The 26,208-nt window shown below is 35.4% G+C and overlaps 2 protein-coding genes across 3 annotated transcripts in view; one reads left to right on the forward strand and one right to left on the reverse strand.

The window, feature by feature from the left end:
• Positions 1-16,928, reverse strand: part of DCDC1 (doublecortin domain containing 1) — a 453,979-nt gene extending 437,051 nt beyond the window's left edge. Inside the window, exon 1 of the mRNA XM_029208753.1 lies at positions 16,914-16,928. The gene's annotated coding sequence lies outside the window, so the exon portion shown is untranslated. The remainder of the gene's footprint in view (positions 1-16,913) is intronic.
• A 128-nt stretch (positions 16,929-17,056) lies between these two features.
• The window catches only part of DNAJC24 (DnaJ heat shock protein family (Hsp40) member C24), a 65,953-nt gene continuing 56,801 nt past the window's right edge, over positions 17,057-26,208 (forward strand). For both annotated transcript variants that reach the window (XM_029208110.1, XM_029208109.1), the window contains exons 1-2: positions 17,057-17,125; positions 17,920-18,063. In XM_029208110.1, coding sequence (XP_029063943.1) covers positions 17,953-18,063 — 111 coding nt within the window. In that variant the 5' untranslated portion in view covers positions 17,057-17,125; positions 17,920-17,952. The remainder of the gene's footprint in view (positions 17,126-17,919; positions 18,064-26,208) is intronic.

Raw genomic sequence — 26,208 nt, forward strand, 5'->3', positions numbered from 1 at the left:
TTATGATATGTCAGTGTAGGTTAATCGATTGTAACAAATGTACCACTCTGCTGGGGGATATTAATAATGGGGGAGGCTATGTATGTGTGGGAGCAGGGCTTATACGGGGAATCTCTGTACCTTCCCCTCAATTTTGCTGTAATCTTAAGCTGCTCTAAAAAAATTAAGTTCTAATTTTTAGAAAAGGCTTCAGAAGGTCATTGTTCTGCAGTTCCCAGCAGAGAGCTAGTCCATATTTGATAGGAGAAGAGTCAGAGGTAACTTCTAAAGACCAGTCCCAAGCAATGCATATTTGGAAATCCTGAGGCAGACTTCTTGGCCATATCCCTCCAAGTCAGAATGTATCTGTCTACTGAGGACTACTGTAGCATTCCAGCAGTGACATATCATGTTTCCTGACATCAGATTTGGCCTCACTGATTTAATTGCCATTAACCTCCCTCCAATGCTGAAACAATGTCTCCACACCCCAGTAGAAGCCATTATATCCCACAGTTGCACCCTCAGGTATATAAGATATTATCAAGGTAGATAATGACCTTGGTTCAGGAGGTCATGTAAGTTGCTGCTACACTCATTATTAGGAGACACCTGGAAGGCTGCCCTTTCAGATATCTCATTTTGTAAAGCCCCATCTCCCAAAAAGCTTGTCTAGAAGGATGACCATTCAATTCAATGAAGGAAGACACTTGATTTCTTCCTGAAAAACACCTTTCTGGTGCCCTATAAACATGTAAATTACATATTAATCACCTACATTACTAATTATTATTTTTGAAATTAATTTTGTGACAATAGAAGTATAGCTTACTATAGAAGTCTATTCTTTCATAATGTAATAGTTGTATTCCACTTGTATTTCATAATGCAATAGTTGTCATCAAAACTTGCTTCATAAAAATAATAGTTCAGTTGAAAAAAGGTGGTGAGGTTAAGGGCTGGAGTTTGAAATTCTCAAACAAGTTTTTTTTTCCCCTGTTGGAATCTCAATGATAAATGTTTTTGCTTGTTTGTTCTGTTCTAATAGCTGTAATTGTACAACTCTATAAACTAAATATACTAAGATAAACCCAGCCATCTAGTTTTGCCTTCTATGCTACCAGAACTATGGTTAGCAGAGCAGTTTTTATATATTCTTATCATATTATTATCACCCATTGTTATGATAAATAAAACATAAAGAAGGCATCTTTGTGGCCCTCCAAATGTTTTTCCTAAAGCCACTTTGCTAATTCCTGATCCCATCATACATCCATTCAATCATCAAATATTTATTAAGCACCAACTATTTTCAGACTTAAAGAAAGACAATGGATTCAACGTTGAACAAGACAATATTTATTGTTCCTTCACTAGCTGAATTTTCATTATAATGACTGTGCCCAATTTTAATTAACTTCTCTTATTAAAAACAATTTGAATGATGATAACTGCAGTTATTACAGAAATCCCCATATTAAGATTGGAAAGATATGTATAAAAAATAAAATTTCTTACAATCTCCTACCTTTGGAGTTAGCCACCATTATAATTTTTGAATATTTGTTTTCTGACTTTGGTCAACGAAATTTACAGAGATATATAGTCTTTTCTTTAAACAAATGTGTGACCATATTAGAATCCAATTTATATACAGCTGTGTTCACCTAATGAGAATATTCCTATGCTATTAAATATTTGTTGAGAACATGATTTTTTAAAATATTTATTTATTTATTTTTGGCCGCGTTGGGTCTTCGTTGCTGCACGCGGGCTTCCTATAGTTGTAATGAGTGGGGGCTACTCTTTGTTGCGGTGTGCGGGCTTCTCATTGTGGTGGCTTCTCTGGTTGTGGAGCACAGGCTGTAGGCGAGCAGTCTTCAGTAGTTGTGGCACACGGGCTCAGTAGTTGTGGTTTGCGGACTCTAGCGCACAGGCTCAGTAGTTGTGGCACATGGGCTTAGTGGCTCCGCAGCATGTGGGATCTTCCCGGACCAGGGCTCAAACCCTTGTCCCCTGCACTGGCAGGTGGATTCATTTTTTTTTTTTTTAACATCTTTAATGGAGTATAATTGCTTTACACTGTTGTGTTAGTTGCTGCTGTGTAACAAAGTGAATCAGCTATATGTATACATATATCCCCATATCCCCTCCCTCTTGCCTCTCCCTCCCACCCTCCCTAACCCACCCCCTTAGGTGGTCACAAAGCACCGAGTTGATCTCCCTGTGCTATATGTGTGCTTCCCACTAGCTATCTATTTTACATTTGGTAGTGTAGATATGTCAATGCCACTCTCTCACTTTATCTCAGCTTACCCTTCCCCTCCCCATGTCCTCAAGTCCATTCTCTACATCTGCTTCTTTATTCCTGTCCTGCCCTTAGGTTCTTCAGAACCATTTTTGTTTTTAGATTCCATATATATGTGTTAGCATACAGTATGTGTTTTTCTCTTTCTGACTTACTTTACTCTGTATAACAGACTTCAGGTCCATCCACCTCACTACAAATAACTCAATTTCATTTCTTTTTATGGCTGAGTAATATTCCATTGTATATATGTGCCACATCTTCTTTATCCATCTGTCGATGGACAATTAGGTTGCCTCCATGTCCTGGCTATTGTAAATAGAGCTGCAATGAACATTGTGGTACATGAATCTTTTTGAATTATGGTTTTCTCAGGGTATATGCCCAACAGTGGGATTGCTGGGTCATATGGTAGTTCTATTTTTAGTTTTTTAAGGAACTCCATACTATTCTCCATAGTGGCTGTATCAATTTCCATTCCCACCAACAGTGCGAGAGGGTTCCCTTTTCTCCACACCCTCTCCAGCATTTATTGTTTGTAGACTTTTTGATGATGGCCATTCTGACCAGTGTGAAGTGGTACCTCATTGTAGTTTTGATTTGCATTTCTCTAATGATTAGTGATGTTGAGTGTCCTTTCATGTGTTTGATGGTAATCTGTATATCTTCTTTGGAGAAATGTCTATTTAGGTCTTCTGTCCATTTTTGGATTGGATTGTTTATTTTTTCGATATTGAGCTGCTTGTATATTTTGGAGATAAATCCTTTGTCAGTTGCTTTATTTGCAAATATTTTCTCCCATTCTGAGGGTTGTCTTTTCTTCTTGTTTATGGTTTACTTTGTGGCGGGCAGATCCTTAACCACTGCACCACCATGGAAGTCCCAAGAACATGATTTTTTAAATTACTTTTTTAATATCCTAGCTGGTTGATCCAAATGCTTCCTATCGCAAATAAAGTTGTGGTTTTTGTTCACACCTTTGACCGTACCACTGAATACTTGCTAGTTGGAAGCAGCCGCATAGCACAGGGAGATCAGCTCGGTGCTTTGTGACCACCTAGAGGGGTGGGATAGGGAGGATGGGAGGGAGACGCAAGAGGGAGGGGATATGTGGATATATGTATATGTATAGCTGATTCACTTTGTTATACAGCAGCAACTAACACAACAACGTAAAATAATTATACTCCAATAAAGATGTTAAAAAAAAAAGTTGTGGAAGTTAAATTCCCAGATTAAAATGTATGAACAATTTTAAACCTGCTGATTGTGTATTTCCAAGGTGACTTGCTTTTTAGACATGAACCAATTTCTAAAACTACAGAAATAGTATATGAAAGCCCATCCAACAGCACTCATTACTGGAATAAAATAGTATTTCTTAGTCTTACCAATTTAAGAATAATTTTCTAACTGGTAGTGAAAATTTAATTTAAAAATTACCATTATTTAAAGTTTTCATCATATCAGTACTCAAGGAGGAATATCAGGGGATAATCAATAAGATTTTATGGACCTGGAGGGTGTTATGCTTAGTGAAATAAGTCAGACAGAGAAAGACAAATGCTGTATGTTATCACTTATATGTAGAATCTAAAAAACAAAACGAATGAATATAACAAAACAGAAAGAGACTAACAGATATAGCGAACAAACTAGTGGTTACCAATGGGGAGAGGGAAGGGGGATGGGGCAAGATAGGGAGAGGGGATAAACTACTATGTATAAAATAAAAAGCTACAAGGATATATTGTATAGCATAGGGAACATAACCAATATTTTCTAATAACTTTAAATGAAGTATAACCTATAAAAATATTGAATCACTATGTTGTATACCTGAAACTAATATAATATTGTAAATCATCTATACCTCAAATAAATACATACATACCATTATTTAAATTTTTCATCATATCAGTACTCAAGGAGGAATATCAAGGGATAATCAGTAAGATTTTATGAACTACAAATTAGTTGAATTCTACTTAGAAAACCATTCAATTAAAAGAAGAAATTCCTGAAATATAGGTTATATGTTAAACTTCTAGAGATTTTAAAGATAACTGAGTTCAAAATATCTAATTAGCTCAGTGCCCCCTTTCCCATATACTTATAAGAACATATCCAATTATCTTGAAAAAGGCAATTAAAATTACTATTAATAATCTTAATACTAGGACATGTTATAATTCATTTGATAATTACATGTCCCACAAAGATACTGTCAACATAAACTGTGAAACTGCAGATACATCCTCTTTACAAGTATCAGAGACAATATGCTCACTATTCTGTTGTACTTAAATGTTGTATTGCAGTTTTTCTTAACAGGTAATACGTGACATGAAACATGTCTCATTTGATGCTTCATAATTTCCATTCTGATGTTTAACACTAAAAAATTATACTTATGTATCACACATGTCAGAAAACAATTTAAATAATTAAAGTAAGAAAAATAATAGCAACCATGCCTTTCATTTCAAATACAAAATATAAATCTTTTATTCATAGATATTAAAGAACCATCTGTGATCAGAAATGCCAACTATTTATATTTTCTGATTTACGTAGCTAGCATTAAGCATTTTATCTAAGTGTTCATGTTCTATATTTTCAGAAATTTGTTATGAATCAAAATACTAAGCCATAAAAATAAGAAAAAATCAAGAGACTACCTTTCAAGATTAACTCATAAGTTTTGAAAATTCATTATTTATATTCTTTATTCTGATTTTCATAACAAGGAAAAGAAAAAATGTAATTGCTTCGATTTTAAAAACATACTACAGGAAAAGGTACTATTTACGCTTGGCTGAAGTTTACATTATTTATTGCTATTTTTCTTCAAAAATATTCATTAGAATAAACATTTTTCTAAACACCAAAGTAAACCAATACATGGTTCTGGCATATTTATTTTTTTGAAAAGGTGCTCTGAATCATAGACAACATAAATACTAGGCAGTGTGGTGGTTGCCACAGTAACAAGTAAATAGGAGCATAAAAATACATGCAATTTTCAAATGTATATACTTTTTTCATAACTATGCATATTTTATAGGTAAAAAAATTCAACTCTTGCTTTAGCTCCCCATTTAGAGAGAGAAACACCTAATTCTTTAGAAATAAAAGGTTACCACATAGCAATGGAGCAGGCTCAAAAAAGTTTTTAAATGCTATATGGGAAATCTTAAGGTTTTTAAATCAAATTTCCAAAATGAAGGCAGGAAAAAAACTCTTTTCCTTCTATATTACTTTAGTGGTCAGTTCTTTAGGTAAGGGTAAAATTGCATAAACTTCTTTACCTCCCAAGCATGAAAGTCCCTTTTAATTTGCTTAAGTCTATTATTCACATGCATTAAATGGAGCGCTTGACCATGGAAAACTGAAAGCCCTGTTGATCACAAAGAAGCCCCCAAAGTTAATGCTAACCCTTGAGCTAACCACTTGAATAAATGATCCGAAAATCTTTGTGCCAGTGTGCTAAATTGGAGTTTAAGGAGTTCTTTTCTTTCTCCTTTCCCTTTATTAAAATACAATCTCTGGTTTACAGGTACCCTAGAAGACACAGAAGTATACTGATACAGTGTTCTGAATTTTATACTTCAAGTTTAAGAGGGATTAGGATACATTTTCTAGAGAGGGGGAGAGAGAAGTGGTTCTATCAGCCATGATGTGAAGTTTGAAATCTACTGAAAGGTATTGTTAAACCAACCAAAACAGGAAAGCTGCTCAACTATTAGTGGGAAACAAATCCTTCAAATCTGATTACATAAATTTGTACTTCCAATTTGTTTCAATAACAACTATTATGTACCATTCTCCCGGAGAACTTAAAAAATTTAAAAGATCACCTTCTAGGCAGGGTGCCAAATATGAGGTGATAGAACAGTGTACTCTGGGGCTCACCTTGTGCTAACTCCTTGATAAAGAAACCATACACTATAATGGTTAAGGATTGACTGAACTAACCTGCAAGAGTAACTTCCTTATGACACATATGCACCATCCAATTTACTTTTATTAAAGAGAAATCCATTTGTTTCCTGGGGAGACAGTAAATTTAAACTTTAAGAAGTTCAAAGAATGAATTAAAATATTACTCAAATATTTATGACTATCAGATTAGAATAAGTCACATGGATGACATGACTACTGCAAAGGGAAGAAAGAATATCATCTTTTTATTCCTCTTCCCTCTCAATACTTTTAACTATTTCCTTTTGCTTTCACCATCTTAAAGGGATGGGAAAATGTCCCTGGAGACTGGAAAAGGGAAATCATACCCATCTTTAAAACAAGGAGAAATGATTTTGGTAATTAGACAGCTTAGTTTAACCTGGAAACATTCAGTAACAAATTAAACAATCAATTAGTAAAGGGCATAAAATATTGGAAAACAACCAACACAGTATCTGAAAAGCCAAATATGCCAGATGAACTTAGTATCTTTTTCTGATAGAATGACAGATCATATTATAAAGTAAGAAGTGAACAGTGTAATCTATTTAAGTATTGTAAGCTTTTTTACTCTATTTTCCAATCTAGTGTAGGGGAAAATGGTTTAGGAATAAAATAATTCGAAAACTGTCTTCAACGCTAAGCCAATGGATGTTGACATATCTCCTCTCTCTTGAGGGCCTGTTTCAGAACTGAGTCAATGTCTTTAACTAATGACTAGTCAGGAATCTTAGACTCATTTATGTTTTAGCTCTATCATATCAGATCCCTGTCATCTCTGAAATTAATAAGAAATTTTTTCTTAGTTCTCATTCCAACCTGTTGACCTTTCTTTTCCCTAGGGATCTTAAATGACTTGCTGCTTCAGTTAAGTGGTACTGTACTGGTAGAAGACATAAACCCATTTTAGGTAGGAATTTTGAGAGGGAAAGAAGGAATGCTTTGTGAATGACTTAAAAGGATCCTCTATGACTAGAGTAAATGATGAGTAACAGAGTGGTGTTTAAATATAAGTAAAAACACTTGAAACTTGAAAAGTGTAAAGAATAGCTGCTGTTTGGTTAGAAAAGGGAGACAGTGTAAAGAAGTGTATGGAGTGGAGAAACGAGCCCAGTTTTCAAGGAGAGAGGTCTCTGTGTCATGTGACCAGCTGGCTAAGTACACAGCGGGGATAGAAGCACAACTATGGAGGAAAGAGGTCCCAGCTGGGAAGGAAGTCAAACACATGGTCTATATTAGACAAGAATCTAATCAGACAAGAGCCAACATTATCTTGAACTGAGCTGCTTATTGGACCAGGGTAAGTGTTTTCTCATTATGTAATTAACATCCCTATTTTCCCAACCTCTGTTACTATTTAAAGTAATAATATAAATACCTTAGAAAGAAAAAAATTTGGCCACCGAATTGTTTGTTTGATCTTAACTATCTTTCTAAGCCTAAATACGCTGGAAACAATCAATTGGAGACGTTCCCAAGCTTAAGAGGACATTACTTGTACTGAGGAACCCAGAAGGAAATGAGGGCAAGTAACCAGGTATTTACAATTTACGATTTAGGAGTGTTTGTTTCTTCAGCTGTTGATTAGCTAACAATGCCATGGTTTGCCGCCCAGTTTACTATAAACTCAGGTATGGGTAACTATTCTCTGTCACAGCAAAAACATGTAAAATTTCTAAACCAATTCCTCTAAAGGAAGAAGTGGGGACTTTAGCCAAAAGGCAAGTAAGTATGTTGGTTGGTGGTATGTTAGAAGTGGAAAAGGAGAATTGGGCTGTACAAAGGATCAACTTAAAGTCTGGACTAAGAGAAGATAAAGAATATCAGCAAAAAGGAGTTGAGGAGTTGAATATAAAGTAAGGAGAATGATTTCTAAGAAGCATGTGAAAAGTCCATTTTTACTGATTTATAATCATATTATCATATGGATTATGACCTTCATAAATAAAGATGGATCCAGGATGGCATGCCTCTCTAAGGGACGGTATGCCACAGAGCAAACCACAGCAAAAAGGTCCAAAAGACAAGACGGAAGCAAGGTATGGCCTCATTACTGTAATGAAATTCAACTCAATTCAGTATTTATTGATTATCAACTAATACCTATAATTAGAGAGATATCAAAATATAAATTAATTTACTTTGGTAAAATTGATCCAAATACATTTTTAATCATCTCAAATGCTTTAAGCTTGCCAATTCTTCCTGTACCAAAGACTATTATCTAGTTTCTGCTACTTTTTCAGGGCTGAGAACCAAGTAACAACAGCACTTGAGTCCTAGTGACAGGCTTAGGCTCATCTACCTGAAGCAAGAAACTGGGGAAACAGGATATACAGTGGACTAAGAGTAAAAGAACTGTTACAGAGGACCCAGAAAAATCTTTTACATCTGGTTACACTTTCTTGCTTCCTCTTTTGCAGGATTACCTGACTTTAACCTAAGACTAACATAAGATCTGTTTCTAAGTATATCTTTCTCCTCTGTAATGATATATCTGAATATTGTATATATGTATATCACCAAAATTCACTATCTCATTTTCTAAATTAGATTCTTAAAATTATGAACTTAAATACATATATGTACATTGTACTATGAAATAATTTTTCCTTTTCTTGCACTGAAATAAGAAAAGTTATTTAAGTTACCCCAAATATAGCTAGAAGTTAAAAAGAATTAATTTCATATTCATAGAGACTAACACTGCAGATCAGAATTTACACTACAAAGATTTTAAAAAGTCATATAGTCTTTCAAATTAATGTATCTGACTGTCTTTCTCTTATGCTCCCACTTCACCTGCAGCACATCAGACAAGGTAATAATTTATGATAATCATATGAAAATATACAATTAATATTCATCACCTCTCATTCCTCATCACTTTAGATGATCAGTAATGCAGAGTGAAAATGCTGTCAGATTTCTAATTGCTTTGTAATGGGCTTGAAACAGGGAAATCATTAAAGGCAAACAATCTGTCATTTGTCTGTTACTTTAACTATCACAAAAAAAAACTCATTAAAGAAATAGCTAATGAGCTACAAAACACTATACTCATAGTGCTTCTACAGTAGATTAAAAAATAATATTATGAGTTGCCTAAAATATTTTTAAAATATGATATTTTTGTGGAAATTCATCAGAAAACATCTATTATTCAGTATATTTTTTAAGTTGTGTGGTTTCATTATTTTGGCATCTAATCTGTCATTGCAGAAATCCCTTTAGCATGTAAGAGTTGTTTTTCTTCACTCTCTAAATAATTAAACTGAATGGTTGCAAGAAGAAACTGAAATGCTGAATATATTTCTTACTAGTAAACTGACACAAGTGATAAAAAAATAGTACCATAGTAACCCTGATGCTAAGGGAAGAATGTATTCTAAAATTTGATTTCTACCCTCATAACTCTGTGGATCTGAACTGTTGAAGTTGCTTCACTCATCTTAAATATACCTATCATTACACAAAAATTACATTCGACTATTGAAACTGAGCATAATAACATTAAACTCTGCATAATAACTATTTTGAAAATTTTGAAGATATTACCAACACTAAAATGTTTCATAATATTACTTCAAATAATTTTGGAGGGGAAAACAAATCATTTCTTTAAATGAGTATACCAAATTTTACATGTCTTTTTATGGTCCCTTTCTATATGAGGTACTTAGTATTAAAAATAATTCAACGATAATGACACTAATCTAGTTTTAAAAACGAACAAAAATGCAGAAATGTTTTGTTGGTTACAGAGTTCAGTTGCACTTTATTTTAGAAAAAAATATGAGAGTAACAAAGATAACAGTGTTACTAATTATGTTTTTCACTTTGCTAATGAATTAAATCATGAATTTATTTCCTATAGCAAAATGTAAGAATCTTAATAAAGTCAAACTTTTTTTAAGTATGTAGACCTATTTGTATCTATTGTAATATAAACAAATTTAAAAAACTAAGTGCAATGGCATGTTTAGCCAGGTGTCTTGGTTGATACACAGGAGTGAATGCCAAGTTGACTTCAAAAGGTTCCTTAACACTCTAGAAACAGCTTCATTACACTCTCTAATTGACTTAAACAGACTTCATATCAACTGTTTAACACATTTTAACCCACAAATTAACACCCCTTGATCATTCAAATTAACCTTTCTTCTGTGAGTCAATTACAGACAAAAATAAACTTAAAAAAGTTCAGGTTTAAAAAACTAAAATGTAGAAGAGGGGATGCTTTAAAAAATAGAGCATATAAATGCATATCACTGCATGGTTTGAAGAGATCATTACAAGGTTTCAGAGCGGTCATCAGACAATGAGAAAGGGGTAAAGAAGTGAATGGGGAAATAATAAGTTTGTATTTACTATGATTACTAAAGAGAAACAGAAGATGGATTATATTCAGTGTCTTTAATAGGTTCATAGAACAATTAAAACATCAGATGTGAAGAAGCTAGGAAGACAGACACAAAAATTTCAGATAAGATAAAGACTTTCAAGAAGTCCAAAACCAGCTTGAAAGAACACTGACACAACTGAAGTTAAGCACACAAGAAAAACACAGCAACAGGTGTGGCGACAGGGAAAAGGATTTACCTCTTTGTCTCCTCTGCTTAGTGCACTGCCTTGCTTAAACTCAATCAGTGTTCACTGATGATTACTGCTGAAAGACAAAAGAGAGAATAGATCAAGTGAAGACAGTCAGAGAAAGGAAAAAATGCAAAAATGAAAAACCACTTCCGAAAGATGAGATAGGACTGTTCATTAGAGCTGATTCTCAATACTGTCTAAACCTTTAAGATAATTGGCCAAAAGAAAAAAAAGAAAAAAAAGGAAATTTCTCTAATTCTACTCATTCATCTCTCCTCTCTGCCACAGCATTATTTAAAATTTAGCACTTCCATGTATCTTCCTGGATTAGCCTCATTTTGATTCAAAGATTTCATTCAAGTAATCTGCCTAATTCTATTCGCATAACTGCAAGTTATTAACTGCGGCAATTAAATAACCCATATTTCCCCTGGCATAGCACTTGGCACAGTTATTTCAGTTGCTTGTCTGTCTACCCAGATAAACTTTAAGATTTTGAGAGGGCTACAGCCAACTCTGTCTTGTGTTTCTTGTAACAGCGCGGGACACCTAGTAGACAACAAATATTTGTTGAGTGAATGAATAAGTGAATGAAGGCTATATATGTACTATGTCATTGTGGTTTTGTTTTTGTGTTTTTTTTAATCTCATCACTAGCCAATAGACTCTTAAGTTGCTCTAGGGGCAATCATCTAATTTCAGTGCATAACCATAATATTCTGTGGTACTTAAAAATAAATATAGCTTAGGTGGTGGGAAGCAGTGGTTGAGAGTCTGCCTGCCGATGCAGGGGATGCGGGTTTGTGCCCTGGTCCAGGAGGATCCCACATGCCGTGGAGTGGCTGGACCCGTGAGCCATGGCCGCTGGGCCTGCGCATCCGGAGCCTGTGCTCTGCAACGGGAGAGGCCACAGCGGTGAGAGGCCCGCGTACCGGAAAATAAATAAATAAATAAAAATAAATATAGCTTAGTTCACTGATATAAAAATCCTAAAAATTCAGAGATAATAAGATCAAGGAAATTAAAGAAGAGTTGTTAATGAAACCAGTAGAGAGAGCTAAGTAAATATCAGTATAATCCTAGGCTAAGAAATAATTAACAGAAGTATGCTGTATATATGGCAAATATCCATCAATAAGAAGCACAATTTACTAATATGATCTCAAGGTAAGAATTTGTTAATGTACGGTGGACATTAGTAAGTTTATGTGTAGACAAGTACTAAAGTGATAAATTGAATAAGAATGTGATTGCTATCACTACAACAAGTGGTCTCAAACCTCTGCTATATCTAACTATATTTATATCTACATCTATATATGACTCTAGATATAGTACTTGATGAATCATCTTGAAATCAATTAGCTAATGTATGCCTTCTTTGCTTACGTTAGATGCTGATGACACAGGAATTAAGAGGTTTCTGCCCATGCTTCTAATGCATCTGGCAAACTACAATTCAACAAACATTTGGGTTTGGTTTCATTTTTCCAATTCAATAGTTTGTGGCTTTCATTTGCTCTGTTTGGAAACTCCTAAAATACTGTTATGAATTCTTAATGTTCTAATATATCAAAACTGAGCAACAAATATTTCATTATTAATAATAACAATACCTAATCTTTACTGAGTACTTACTTTCAGACACTATTAACTCATTTACTCCTCACAACAAACCTATGAAGGAGATACTATTATTATCTCTATTTTATAGAGGAAGAAACTAAGGCACAGAGATTAATTAAAGTGTTCATTTAACCAGTACAAGGCAGAATCTGGATTCAAACCTATGCAGTCTGACCCCAGAGTTCATGCTCATAACCATTATGCTAACACAGTTTATATTTATGTTATATTTGCTTTACATAAAATGAATAAATTACCTTCTTAAATTAGTGAGAAACAAAACTATTGTAGACACACACCATTAGAATTCCAGAGAATGTGACAGCAAAGCAGGTGCTTAGTTTCTCTGAGAGGTGTTCCTGCCCTCAGAGAGTTTACCATCTGATTTGGAAATTAGAACATACATCTGAAAGTGTGTAACAGTACACTGTGGTTTAGGATGAGTACAAATGTGGAGTACACCCAGGACTGCTATGAAAGTTGAGAGGAGGAAGTAATTTCTAAGGACTGGGCCACCATAAAAGACTTGATGGAACAGATAGGTCTTAAAGGAGGAATAAAACTGATAGGAGGAAGAAAAGAGCTATGATGTTATAAGCAAGAGGAACCATCAAACCATCTGAACAAAATTATGAAGTACCAAGAAAATATCCAAATTGTTTAATTGTTTCATGTACAGAGGTAATAGGTGATGAGACTGGAAAAGTAGGATCATACTGGGGAGGAATATTGGGTTAAGGAGGTAGGACTTTATCCTCTAGACCTGCCCTGTTTGATAGTCACTAGTTAGATGTGGCTATTAGCTCTTGAAACGTAGCTAGTCCAAATTGAGGTGAGCTGTACAGGTAAAATACACACCGGCTTTTGAAGACTTCAGTATGAAAAAAGAATGTAAAATATTTCATTAATAATTTTTTTTCATTAATAATTTTTATACTGATTACATTTTGAAATGATCATACTCTGGATATACTGGGTTAAATAAATAAATCATTAAAATCCATTTCACTAGTTTCTTTTTATCTTCCTAATGTAGCTACTGGGAAATTTAAAATCACATGTGTGAAATGGATTAAATGTAAGGCCAGACACTATAAAACTCTTAGAGGAAAACACAGGTAGAACACTATGACATAAATCACATCAGGATCCTTTCTGACCCACCTCCTAGAGAAATGGAAATAAAAAAAATAAATAAACAAATGGGACCTAATGAAACTTAAAAGCTTTTGCACAGCAAAGGAAACCATAAATAAGACGAAAAGACAACCCTCAGAATGGGAGAAAATATTTGCAAACGAAGCAACTGACAAAGCATTAATCTCCAAAATATACAAGCAGCTCATGAGCTCAATATCAAAAAAACAAACAACCCAGTCCAAAAATGGGCAGAAGACCTAAATAGACATTTCTCCAAAGAAGATATACAGATTGCCAACAAACACATGAAAAGACGCTCAATATCACTAATCATTAGAGAAATGCAAATCAAAACTACAATGAGGTACCACTTCACACCGGTCAGAATGGCCATCATCAAAAAATCTACAAACAATAAATGCTGGAGAGGGTGTGGAGAAACGGGAACCCTCTTGCTCTGTTGGTGGGAATGTAAATTGATAGGGCCATTATGGAGAACAGTATGGAGGTTCCTTAAAAACCTGAAAATAGAACTACCATACGACCCAGCAATCCCACTACTGGGCATATACCCTGAGAAGACCATATTTCAAAAAGAGACATGTACCGCAATGTTCACTGCAGCACTATTTACAATAGCCAAGACATGGAAGCAACCTAAGTGTCCATCGACAGATGAATGGATAAAGAAGATGTGGCACATATATACAATGGAATATTACTCAGCCATAAAAAGAAACGAAATTGAGTTATTTGTAGTCAGAAAGAGAAAAACAAATACCGTATGGTAACACATATATATGGAATCTAAAAAAAAAAAATGGTTCTGATGAACCTAGGGGCAGGACAGGAATAAAGATGCAGACATAGAGAATGGACTTGAGGAAACGAGGAGGGGGAAGGGTAAGCTGGGACAAAGTCAGAGAGTAGCATTGACATATATACACTACCCAATGTAAAATAGCTAGTGGGAAGCAGCCACATAGAACAGGGGGATCAGCTCAGTGGTTTGTGACCACCTAGAGGGGTGGGATAGGGAGGGTGGGAGGGAGACGCAAGAGGGAGGGGATATGGGGATATATGTATACATATGGCTGATTCACTTTGTTATACAGCAGAAACTAACAACATTGTAAAGCAATTATACTCCAATGATGATGTCATAAAAAAAATCATGTGTGGTTTGCATTTGTGTCTTACACTGTATTTCCATTGGACAGTAGTGCTCTAAAAAAATGAAGGAAGACTAATGAGCAACGATTTATGTAAAAAGTGTTTAAAGTATTTAAAGAAGTTTATTTTGGTATAAATAAACAGACAAGTTTATTCTGGTATAAATTCAGATGGTAGGACAACTGATCTGTTTTTTCAATAAGCCAGTGGCAGACAAATAAAAAACAATGTAGTAGTGAAGAATTGGGGCTGCTATAGCTTAAAAGATATTTAAGAGACAGAACAACCAATTGCAATGTGTAGATTTTGGATCATGACGCAAGCAAATAAAAAGACATTTCTGAGACAACCAGGGAAATATAAATAAGCACTAGATTTGCATAACATCAGTGAATTGATAATTTTGGTGGAATAATGACTATGGAGATGAAAGAAAAAGTTGCAAACTAAAGTATGCTTTAGGGATGCAAACTAAAGTATGTTGATATGAAATGAAAGAACATTTGGAATTTGGTGGGGACAAAAACTGTGTATCTCTTTCTATATTCAAATAAATATATATATATGTAAATTGAAAAAATTGAGGTACTGTGATTAGAGTTTTCAGAAGTTTGTTCAAAAAAAGGAATAAAAGAGAGAACACAATACACTAATGGATTCATAAATCAAAATAAAGTGCTCTTTCTATAAAAACTGAAGGGCCTGAGCATAACTATCTATACAAAGAAGGACTATGCAGTGGAAAAGGGAAGTTTGAGGGCTATAAAAATTCAAGTGGGGGCTTCCCTGGTGGCGCAGTGGTTGGGGGTCCGCCTGCCGATGTGGGGGACGCGGGTTCGTGCCCCGGTCCGGGAGGGTCCCGCATGCCGCGGGGCGGCTGGGCCCGAGGGCCATGGCCGCTGGGCCTGCGCGTCTGGAGCCTGTGCTCCGCGGCGGGAGAGGCCGCAGTTGCGTGAGGCTCGCGTGCCAAAAAAAAAAAAAAGAGAAAAAAAAAATTCAAGTGGGTGCCATTCTAATAGTACTGTATAGGAAGGTTTTCAGAAGAACACTTAAATCTGTCGTTTTAGGTATCCTTAGGGCCACACAGAAAGTATGTTAGAACCAGGACTGAAAACCAGATCCTCTTAGTATAATGCTCGTTGTGTCTGCCCTTAAACATGACAAAATCCTATGAAGAACCTAAACTATACTTTTCTCTTTAGATTTTTAAGCTTTCCTGTATCATCCAGTTATTCTTTATTGTTCATACCATCATTAAATAATTGACCATATCAAAGTATCTTCTTCAATGTGATTAGGGTTTGTCTTGACGGCTTCTCAAACGGAGGTTTGGTAGAAGAAAGATAAAAAAGGAAGAAGGAAAGCAAATCTAAGCAGTAACAACAACAACAAAACCACCTTAACATCTCCAAGTGAGATTTATATCATGCTGCGGAGAACTAAGATGAATTTTCACCTCCAGGTACAGTGCAAGAAAGAATAGTCAATATAAGGTAAGCAGCACAGAGGTTTGAGAATACAAGGGAACAACAGAACAAATGAAAGGGAGAGGGAAGAAGGAAAAAGCTAACAAAAAAACTAAGTGCCCATTTGGGTGCCCAGCAACAGTCTCAAAGCGAGCGTTTTATTCTGTTTTTTCTGTGAGCTTGAAAGATAGCATGGCTACCCTGGGAACAGAACGACTTGCTAAGAGTGTGAAAGGATTTTGAAAAGTTTTCATTTTTCATGTTGGTTGCTAAAATCTAAAAGAAATAACTAAGTTGAACATCTCTTCCAGAAAAAAATATTAAAACTGAAAAACTTTACTCAGCATACGTTTTAGTTCTCTTAATTTTGGAATGAGAACATTCCAAAGGAAGTCTTGGGAGACGGGAGGAATCAGTTCTCCTCATCCTTTTCATCCCGCCAATCCCAACAGTACCCCCACTTCACCCCCCATCCCCCGCCATAGTACTACGTTCGGCGTTGCGTAGAGTAAGCGGAGAAAGCTTTGGGGAAGGCGAAGGAAGCCCGGGGGATGGGGGTGCTCGCTGAGGGAGAAAAGAGAAGCGACATTCGGGGAGCCAGGATAAGAGCGAGTTAGAACGAGGCGAAGGACGCCTTTTTCCAAAGCTCGGGCACTTACGGTTGGTAAACTCCGTGGAAGCGGCGACTGGGTTACCATAGCGACCGCGTCCAGGGGGGCGGAACGGCTCTTCCGATCGGTGCCTCAGCCACTGCGGCTCGGCTAGAAACGTGATCGCGTCAGGGCAATGACTTCCGGCGGAAGTAGAAACGGATTCCAAGGTTTGGAAGACGGCCGGAGAGGAGTGAGCGCCTGTGGCTCTACTAAGTTTGGTAAGTTTGATACCTAGTGAAGCCAGGAGAGAGTACAGGCCTGTGGCTGGGCTACAGAGCCGACTGTGAATGCAGAGGATTTCCGAGTCCCAATTTTGAGGAAGCCGCGGATGTCTCGTTGAGTTCATGGCTGTGGGAAGAGGTTTCCTGGTTCTGGGGCTCCTAGAGGGGTCTTTTCGGTTGCTGGAGGGCTGCCGTATCCTCCAGTGAACAGGTTCAGGAGCTCTTTGCGAGGTCTGAGCGCCTCTCCGATAACCGAGGGACTGTTGCTCTCTACCTGCCGGTGCTGACTGCCAGTTTCGCATGTTATTCTTTTAAGGTAATCTGGAAGAAAAGAAATGAACTGGAGACATTAAGAGGGAATGCTCCCAAATTCATTTTAATTCTTCGTTTTGCTTTTTAAGAATATTTATTCTTTTTGTAAACATTTGTTAAACTCTAGTGTGTTTAGTGAGTACTTACTGTGTGTCGCTTTTACCAAGAGACTAGCAGAAATAACCTTTCTTAGAGGGTCATCCACCGCTCGGGTTCATCATCGATTTCTATTTTTTTTTATGCTGTTGTATACTTATTAATTTAAGATGTAAGCGTATATCATGAAACTATCAGGTTTTTCACACTTGTCGGTATACTCATATATGAAATTCTTGGGGCGTCTTGAATGAAAATATATACTTCAGGTTTGCATTATAATCGTGACTTAATTAAATATTACAGAACTTAGGGAAGCTGTACCTAGTTAATTCTTAGATACACTCAAACCGTAATGAATTGTCATTAATATTTCTATTCAGTTGATCTGAGAAGGCCCACTTCTTGTTCGAGGGATGATGGCATTTGAGCAGATACCAAAAAAGGATTGGTACAGCATTCTGGAGGCAGACCCATCTGCAAGTGTGTCAGACCTGAAGCAAAAGTATCAAAAACTCATATTAATGGTAAGTCTTTTCTTTCATTTTCTAAATCATAGGGGGAAAATCAGGTTTTTTATGTGACCGGAAATTTAGGTGTCCATAACATGATTATGTAATATCAAAGCAGGAATCAAAGTATTAATTTGGTTAACTGAAAGTTTCAGTAATATTGTAAAAGAAAAAAGTTGATTTGAGGTGAGATAGCATGGTGGTTTGGACTAGATCTGAGTCATGCTGATTAAGTTAAAATCCTGATTCTACCCCTAACTAACCTTGAGAACTTGGACAAGTTACTTTCCCCTGTATGTTCCTCAGGGAGGATTAAATGAAATAATCCATGTAAAATTCCTTGAAGTGTGTCATGTTATAAGCGACATTAGCATCCAGTAGACACTAGCTGCATGTGGCTATTATGCACTTGAAACTTGGCTAGTCCAAAATGAGGTGTGCTGTAAGTATAAAACACACATTGGATTTTGAAGACTTAGTACAGAAAAGGAATATAAAATAGTCTAAAAATATTATGTTGATTAAACGTTGAAGTGATAATATTTTGGATATATTGTTCATTTGCATATTTTATACATAATTTATGTGCATATATTTGCATATACAGTAAATGTATTATCAAAATTGACTTCATCTGCTTTTTAAACATTGCATATATGGCTTGCATTTATAGTTTGCAGTATATTTTTATTGAATAATACTGACTTAGGCCAGTTAAACACTGTTTTTCACCTGATTCCATTCTTTTGTGAAATGAGTTGTGGTATTTATAAATAGATAGTATCTTTCTAAACTACCATATTAATTTTTTCAGCCTATATTGTGTGGTTTATTAAGGCAGTATCATTAACTATAATGGTCTCCAGTTAACTCAGTTTACAAAAAGAGTAGAGGACCATTACTTATATAACATTAGTTGTTTCTCTAGTTTTTATCAAATAGATCTATGAGATTTTTGCCATAACTTAGTGTTTATTGTGAGAGACAGTAGATGTTTCACTGTCAAGAATGTATTATTTATCCCTGCTTTAGGTAATAAGTTGAGCTAAATGATGTTAAGATTTCTTTTGTCTCAGGATTTTTAAGATTTCTGTCAGTAAAATCAAGTAGACTTTTTTGAAAAATTTCCTAATACTGTATCATCCTTGTGCCTCAGTTAACTGAGAGATGAGGCTGGAGAAGTAGACTGGGTTTAGATCATGCAGGGCCTTGTAGGCCGTTTGGCGTTTAATTTGACAAGAAGCCATTTGCACTTAATGTGGTAATGTCTGTCAAATGTCAAACAAAGTGAATGAACCATTTTGCATACCCTCTAGTAATATATCAGAGAGTTCCAGTTGCTCTACATCTTCCCCAATATTTGATGCTATTAGTCTCTTTCAATTAATCTATTAGAGGTTTTTCAGTTTTGCCACCATTGACATTTTGGGCAGGATAACTGTTACGTGGGGCTGTCCAGTGCATTATAGGATGTTTAGCAGCATTCTAGATGCCAGTAACAACTACAAATGTCTCCTGGCTCTAAAAATTGCAAACCTCCGTATCTCATTGAGAACCACTGCACAATCCTCCTGTGTTTATAGTGAAATCTCATTGTGGTTTTATTTTGTATTTCTCTGATGGCTAATGATGTTAAGCTCTTCTTTAATGTGATTTTAGCCATCTGTATAATTTTCTTTGGTGAAGGCTCGTTTTTAAAAATTAAATATATTCTTGAACTCGTGTATGTATTGTATGTATTTTCTCCTAGCCTACGGCTTGCCAGCTCATTTTCTTAATGGTGCTTTTTGATGAGAAGATTTTTGTTTTGGTGAAACATAATTTATCAAATTTTTGTTTTATGATTTGTGCTTTCTGTGTCTTCTCTAAGAAGGTTATGAAAATATTCTCCTGTGTTTTCTTCTAGAAGATACATAGTTTGCTTTTACTTTTAGACCTCTGATTTTTATGTATCGTGTGATATAGGAAGTCATGTTTTTGTTTTTCTCTTAAGTATGGATATCCAGTTGTTCCTCATTTATTGAAAAGATTTTCCTCTCTCCATTGGATTGTTTTGGCAAGATGGGTCTATTTTTGGACCCTATTCTGTTGAATATATTTGTTTATCCTTTTACTAATACATTTTTCTTGATTACTGTAGGTTTATAGTCAGTTTTAAAGTCACATAAAGTTAAATTCTCTAATCTTATTTTTCTCTTCAAATTTATTTTGGTTATTTTAGATTGCTTACATGTACATAGACATTTAGAATCAGCTTATACATTTCTATTAAAAATACTGCTTGAATTTTAATTGTGACTGTATTGAATATATACCCATTTTAGCAGAATGGACATTTAATAATATTTAACAATACTGAGTCTTCTAATCCATGAATATGTTAGATCTCTCCATAACTTGAGTTATCTTTAATTTCTCAGAAATATTTTAGAACTTTCAGTGTAGTATTACACATCTTTCTTTAGATTTATTTCTAGTTTTTAGAAATGTTTTTGGTAGTTTATTTTTATATAATGATCTTGTATCCCACAGTCTTGGTAATTTGCTTGTCAGTTGTCCTGTAGCTGTTTTTGTAGATTCCTTAGAATTTTATACCAACACAATTATGCCATTTGCAAATGAAGAGAGCTTTAATTCTTTGTAATCTGTATGCCTTTTATTTATTTTTCTTGCTTTAAAGCACTAGTTATGTGCTTCTATTACAGTGTTCAACTGAAGTGTGAGAAGAAATATCCTTGCCTTGCTCCTGATCTTAGGGGGGAAACCTTCAATATTTTACTATTAAATAGAGTGTTAGCTGTGTTTTTTAAGATGCCCTTTATCAGGTTGGGGAAATTTTTCCTATTCCTAGCCGCTGAGAGTATTTATCATGAATGGGTATTGAACTTTATTAGATTTCTTTTTTACATTTATTGAAGTTTGCATGTATTAGTTTTCCTTATTTAACTCATTAATATACTGAATTATATTGATTTTTCTTATGTTAAACTTATTTTGCATACCTAGGATAAACAAATCTTACTTGTTCATGAAGTATTGTGTTTTTTATGTATTGCAGGATTCCAGTTGCTGTTCTTTTCTGTCTAGGTTCATGGTGTATACTGGTATAATTTTCTTTTCTTGTATGTCTGTGTCTAAATTTAGTATTATGGTTATGCTGCCTCCATAAAAGAATTGGGAAATGATTCCATTTTCTGTCTTTTCTGAAAAAGTTTGTGTAAGATTGCCATTGTTTCTTATTTAAATGTTTAATAGAATTTACTAGAGAAGTCATCTGGGCCTGAAGTTTTCTTTGTAGGAAATTTTGCAATTATGAATTTAATTATTTTTGGAGGCTATAGGGCTATTCAGATTTTCTATTTTCTGTTTTGTCAACATAGGTGAATTGTGTTTTTCAAGAACTTGTCCATTTCATTTAAGAAGTCTTATTGTCATAATGTTCATACTATCTTCTTATTCTCCTTTTATTGCTTAAGTTATGTAGTTATGTTTTCCCTTTGATTCTTTATATTGGTACTTTGTGTTTTCTATTTCTTTTTTCCTGATGAGGCTTGCTAGAGGTTTATCTATTTCTTTAATCTTTGCCAAGAACAACTTTTACTTCGTTGATATTTTTATATTTGTCATTTCTCTTCACTTGGTCTCTGCTTTTAATTTTATGATATCCTTTCTTCTACTTACTTGCTTTTATTTGCCTAGTTTATAAATGTAGAAACACGCATCATTCATTGTACACCTGTCTTCTTTTCTTACATACTTACATAGTCACTTAAAGTTATAAATTTCTCTCTAAGCCAGGAGCACTGCTTTAGCTACATCCCACAAATTTTGATATGTGTATTTTTGTTATTCAGTTCAAACTATTTTAAAATTTCTCCTGTAATAGTTTTCTTTGACCTGTAGGTTACTAGGAAGTACATTGTTTAATTTCTAAATATTGGAAAATATTCAGAACTTTCTTTATTGATTTCTAATTTAATTCTGTTGTGATTAGAAAATATATTTGGTATGATTTCATTCCTCTATATTAATTAAAACTTTTTTATGGCCTAGCATCTGGTCTATCTTAGTGAATGTTCCCATGCACTTGAAAAATATGTATTCTGCTGTTATTGAGTATACTGTTCTATAAATGTCTATTAGGTCAAGTTGATAGCATTCAAATATTTTATATCCTTATTGATTTATTTTTTTGTCGATTTGTTTTATCAGTTTCTGAGAGAAGGACATAACGTCTTTGTGATTGTGGATTTGTCAGTTTTTCTCTTTAATTTTGTTAATTTTTGTTTTCTTTATTTGGGATCCTTTTTATTACGTACAGCTATATATTTAAGATTGTCTTCATGAATTTGAACCTTTGATCCTTATAAAATTCCCCTCTGTATTTCTGATAGTACTCTTCCTGAGGTCTACTTTGATATTTCTTAGCCACACACCTTTCTTATCCTTAGTGTTTATATGATTTATCTTTTTCTATCCTTTCACTTTCAGTGTGTCTCTTTTATGTTTAATGTGTGTTTTCTTGTATATAGTGAGTAATTGGGATCTTAAAAAATTTCAATCTGTCCATCTCTGCCTTTTTATTCGCAGTGTTTAGTCCGTTTACATTTTCCCCCCTGCTTTACTGAGATCTAATCGACACATAACATTGGGTAAGTTTATGGTGTACAACATGATGATTTGATATACATATATATTGGGAAATGGTTAACACAATAAGTTAGTTAACCTATCTGTCACTACACATAGTTATCTTTGCGTGTGTGTGTGGTGAGAATTTTTAAGATCTCTTAGCTATTTTTAAGTATACTATACAGTATTGTTAACTATGGTCACTATGCTGTACATTAGATCCCTAGAACTTATTCCTCTTGTAACTGGGAGTTTTTTGTATTCTTTGAACAACACCTCATTACCCCCACTCCCTAGTTAATTTCTATTTAATGTAATTATTGGCGGTATTTGGGTTTAAATTTGTAATCTTTTTTTGGATTTGTCCTGTTTGCTCTTTGTTCCTCTGTTTTGCCTTTCTTAGCATCTTTTGGGTGAATTGTGTTTTTTGATATTTTATTTCCTCTGTTGAATATTTAGTTATGCTTTGATTAATATATATGTTTTTTAGTGATTATTCTAGAGTTTATAATATGTATCTTTAAGTTATCAAATTTACCTTCAACAAATACTATTACTTCACAGTGTAAGAACCTCACAACAGTACGCTTCCATTTACCACCTTCCTTCCCTTTTCTTCTTGTTTTCATATATTTTATCTCCATATATGCTATGAACTCCATAGTATAATGTTATTATTTTATTTGAAATATTCCTACTCAGTTGTTTCTGATGAGAAGTCAGCTGTAATTCATATCCTCTTTTTAATGTGTCTTTCTCTTTGGTTGCTTTCAAAATTTTTTCTTTATCTTTTGATTTTGGTGGTTTCTCTGGCATGTGCCTAAAATGTGATTACTTTGCATTTATCCTATCTAGGGTTAACTGAGCTTGGATTTTTGGTTGATATCTTTCATTCTTTGGTTTTGGAATGTTTTCAGCCATTATGTCTTCACATTTTTTTTTTCTGCTCCAGTCTTCCTTTCTTCTTCATTTGGGATTCTAATTATATATATTAGATTGTACTACAGCTATTGGATACTCTGTTCTTTTTTCCCCTAGTCTTTTTTTTTCTGTTTTTATTTCAGTTTGCATAATTTCTATGAACCTGTCTTCAAGTTCATTGGTTTTATTTTTCCTTCTGCTGTGTCCACCTGCTGATAAACGCATTAAAGAAATTCTTACTCTTTATTATATAATTTTTGTATCTAGTATTTCTCCTGTCTCTTTTTATATAGCTTTCATGTCTCTTTCATCTTTTCCTTTCTAGTGTTGTGTACCACTTCCACTAGATACTCTAATACAGTTTTTTGTTTTTTTTTTTAAGTCCCTGTCTGGTAATTCTAACATCTGGGTCATCTCTGGGTCTGCTTCTGAAACCTCACAACTCAGATGGCAATTGAACCCAGCAAAAAGTTAGATTGGGACTTGAACCCACGGGCTGGGACTCAAAACACAGCCAAAACTCAGAATGGAACTTGAACCCATGGGCCAAGACTCTTAGCCAAAACTCAGGTTGCAACTTGAACCCATGGGCTAGGACTTGAACCCACTGTCTTTTAATTGAAATTGCACACCTGGTCTCAGGACTTAATGAAGCTCAGGTTCTTTATGTCTCAGTACAGAAGGAATTCAGTGAGAGGCAAAGTGATAGGTAAGAGGTAGATATATTGAGAGAGATACACACTCCATAGCATGTGGGCCATCTCAGAAGGCAAGAGGCCCTGGGAGATACACATACCATAGACAGAATGTGGTCTGTCTCAAAAGATGAGAGTGACCCCGAAATATGGGGTGGCTGGTGTTTATGGGCTCGGTAATTTCATAGGCTAATAAGTGGGAGGATTATTCCAGCTATTTTGGGGAAGGGCCGGGATTTCCAGGAATTGGGCCACTGCCTACTTTTTGGCCTTTTATGGTTAGCCTTGGAACTGTCATGGCACTGGTGGGTGTGTCATTTAGCTTGCTAATGTATCCCAGTAAGCGTATAATGAGGCTCAAGGTCTACTGGAAGTTGAATCTTCTCCATCTTGGGCCTAATTGGTTCTAACCAGTTTTTGTTGTATCCTTAACAGCTGTGTCGTTCTTTTAAAGGTTGTGCCCTGCCCCCTTCCCTCCTGTTTCAGTTCTGTATCCTTTCTTGATGATGGACCAAATTCTCTTGCTTCTTTGCATGTCTCATAATTTTTTTATTGAATGTCACAATTGTTTGTAAATGAAAAGTAGAGACTGAAGTAAATAATACCTACATTCTCAGGGATGGGCATGCCCCTTCTTTGTAAGGCAACTTGTGTGGCAGTCTAAGTCAGTCTGGTCTGTAATTGAGCTGAGTTTTTTTGCTTGCTGTTGCTTTCGTGATTCATTTCACCATAGGCTTCAAATGGTTTGAGCAGGATCAGAACTGCCCCTGTAGCAGAACTTGAGATCTGAGTCCCATCAGGATTTGTCTCGGCTCTCCTGCCCTGTCCTTGGACTGCAGCAGGTCCCCTGCATGTTAGGAGTGGTCTGTCTCAGTTTTCCTGTTCTTCCCTTAGCTGTGGATGACTCTGCCTGGTACTCAGTGTGAAGTCTGGATTCCTTAGAGGGTTTCTCTCACTGCTCCAGTCCTGCCTTCTGACTTGAGTAAGCCACTTCTGCGTGTGCTTCGTGGGTGACTTTTGACTCTCCTGCCCTGTGTCTATTCTTACTTGTGAACACTTGGCAGAGGCCTATAGGATAGAGTTGGTGGGTGGGTGCAGAATCTATATTGTGTTTGGAGGGCGAAGGATTCTGAATTGTCGTGCCAGTCTACACTTCGCCTTTAAAATTAAAGTTCATTTTCTTCTTATCTGTGTCAGTATTGGTTTCCTGCTCCTACTGTGCCAAAGGTAAAAACAGTGATGATTTTTTTTCTCTTCTAGGGAGGGTCGTTTCATTTGGATTTGGGTTCATTAGGTTTCTTTGAGTCCTCCACTCCCTATTTAAAGAAACAATTGAATTTGTAGAATCTGGCTTGTTCTCCTGAATTATTCCTATCTGCATTAAAATGTGCCATTATTTCTCCCATCTTTGGAAAAAAAACCTTTTCTCTCAACCCATTTCTGCCACCTCTTGCCCCAACTTTGTTGTTCTTTGCAGCAAAAACTGTTTCCAAAAGTTGCCTCTGCTTCCTTTCTCCAATCTCTCTCTTCCTATCTCTCTTAAACCTACTCCAGTGAGGCCTTGTTCCTGCCACTGCTCTCTCTCTGTGCCCCTTCCCCTACCTCACCTGATTAACTCTACTTATTGTTTCAAAATTGTCTTAACTGTAACCCCTGCCTCCCCTTCTCTCTGCCATGCCTCCCTTCCTCTTGGGTACCCTCCCCTAGTAAAAGTGCATTTAGTGTTATTTCTCTAGAAGAGGTATAGCTGGCAGGTGAGGAGAATGAGGGTAGCTGGAGTGTGATTAAAGGCTTTTTCCTGCTTTTCCTTTTAGAAGATGGAGAGACTTGAGCATGTTTAAATTTTATGGGAAGTAGCCAAGAGAAAGCTTGGGATTTAAGTTGTAGGGGAGAGAGGATAACTGACAGATGT

Source organism: Monodon monoceros, unplaced genomic scaffold, assembly GCF_005190385.1.
Source record: "Monodon monoceros isolate NGI ecotype Baffin Bay Population unplaced genomic scaffold, NGI_Narwhal_1 Super_Scaffold_7, whole genome shotgun sequence".
NCBI classification, from domain to species: Eukaryota; Metazoa; Chordata; class Mammalia; order Artiodactyla; family Monodontidae; genus Monodon; species Monodon monoceros.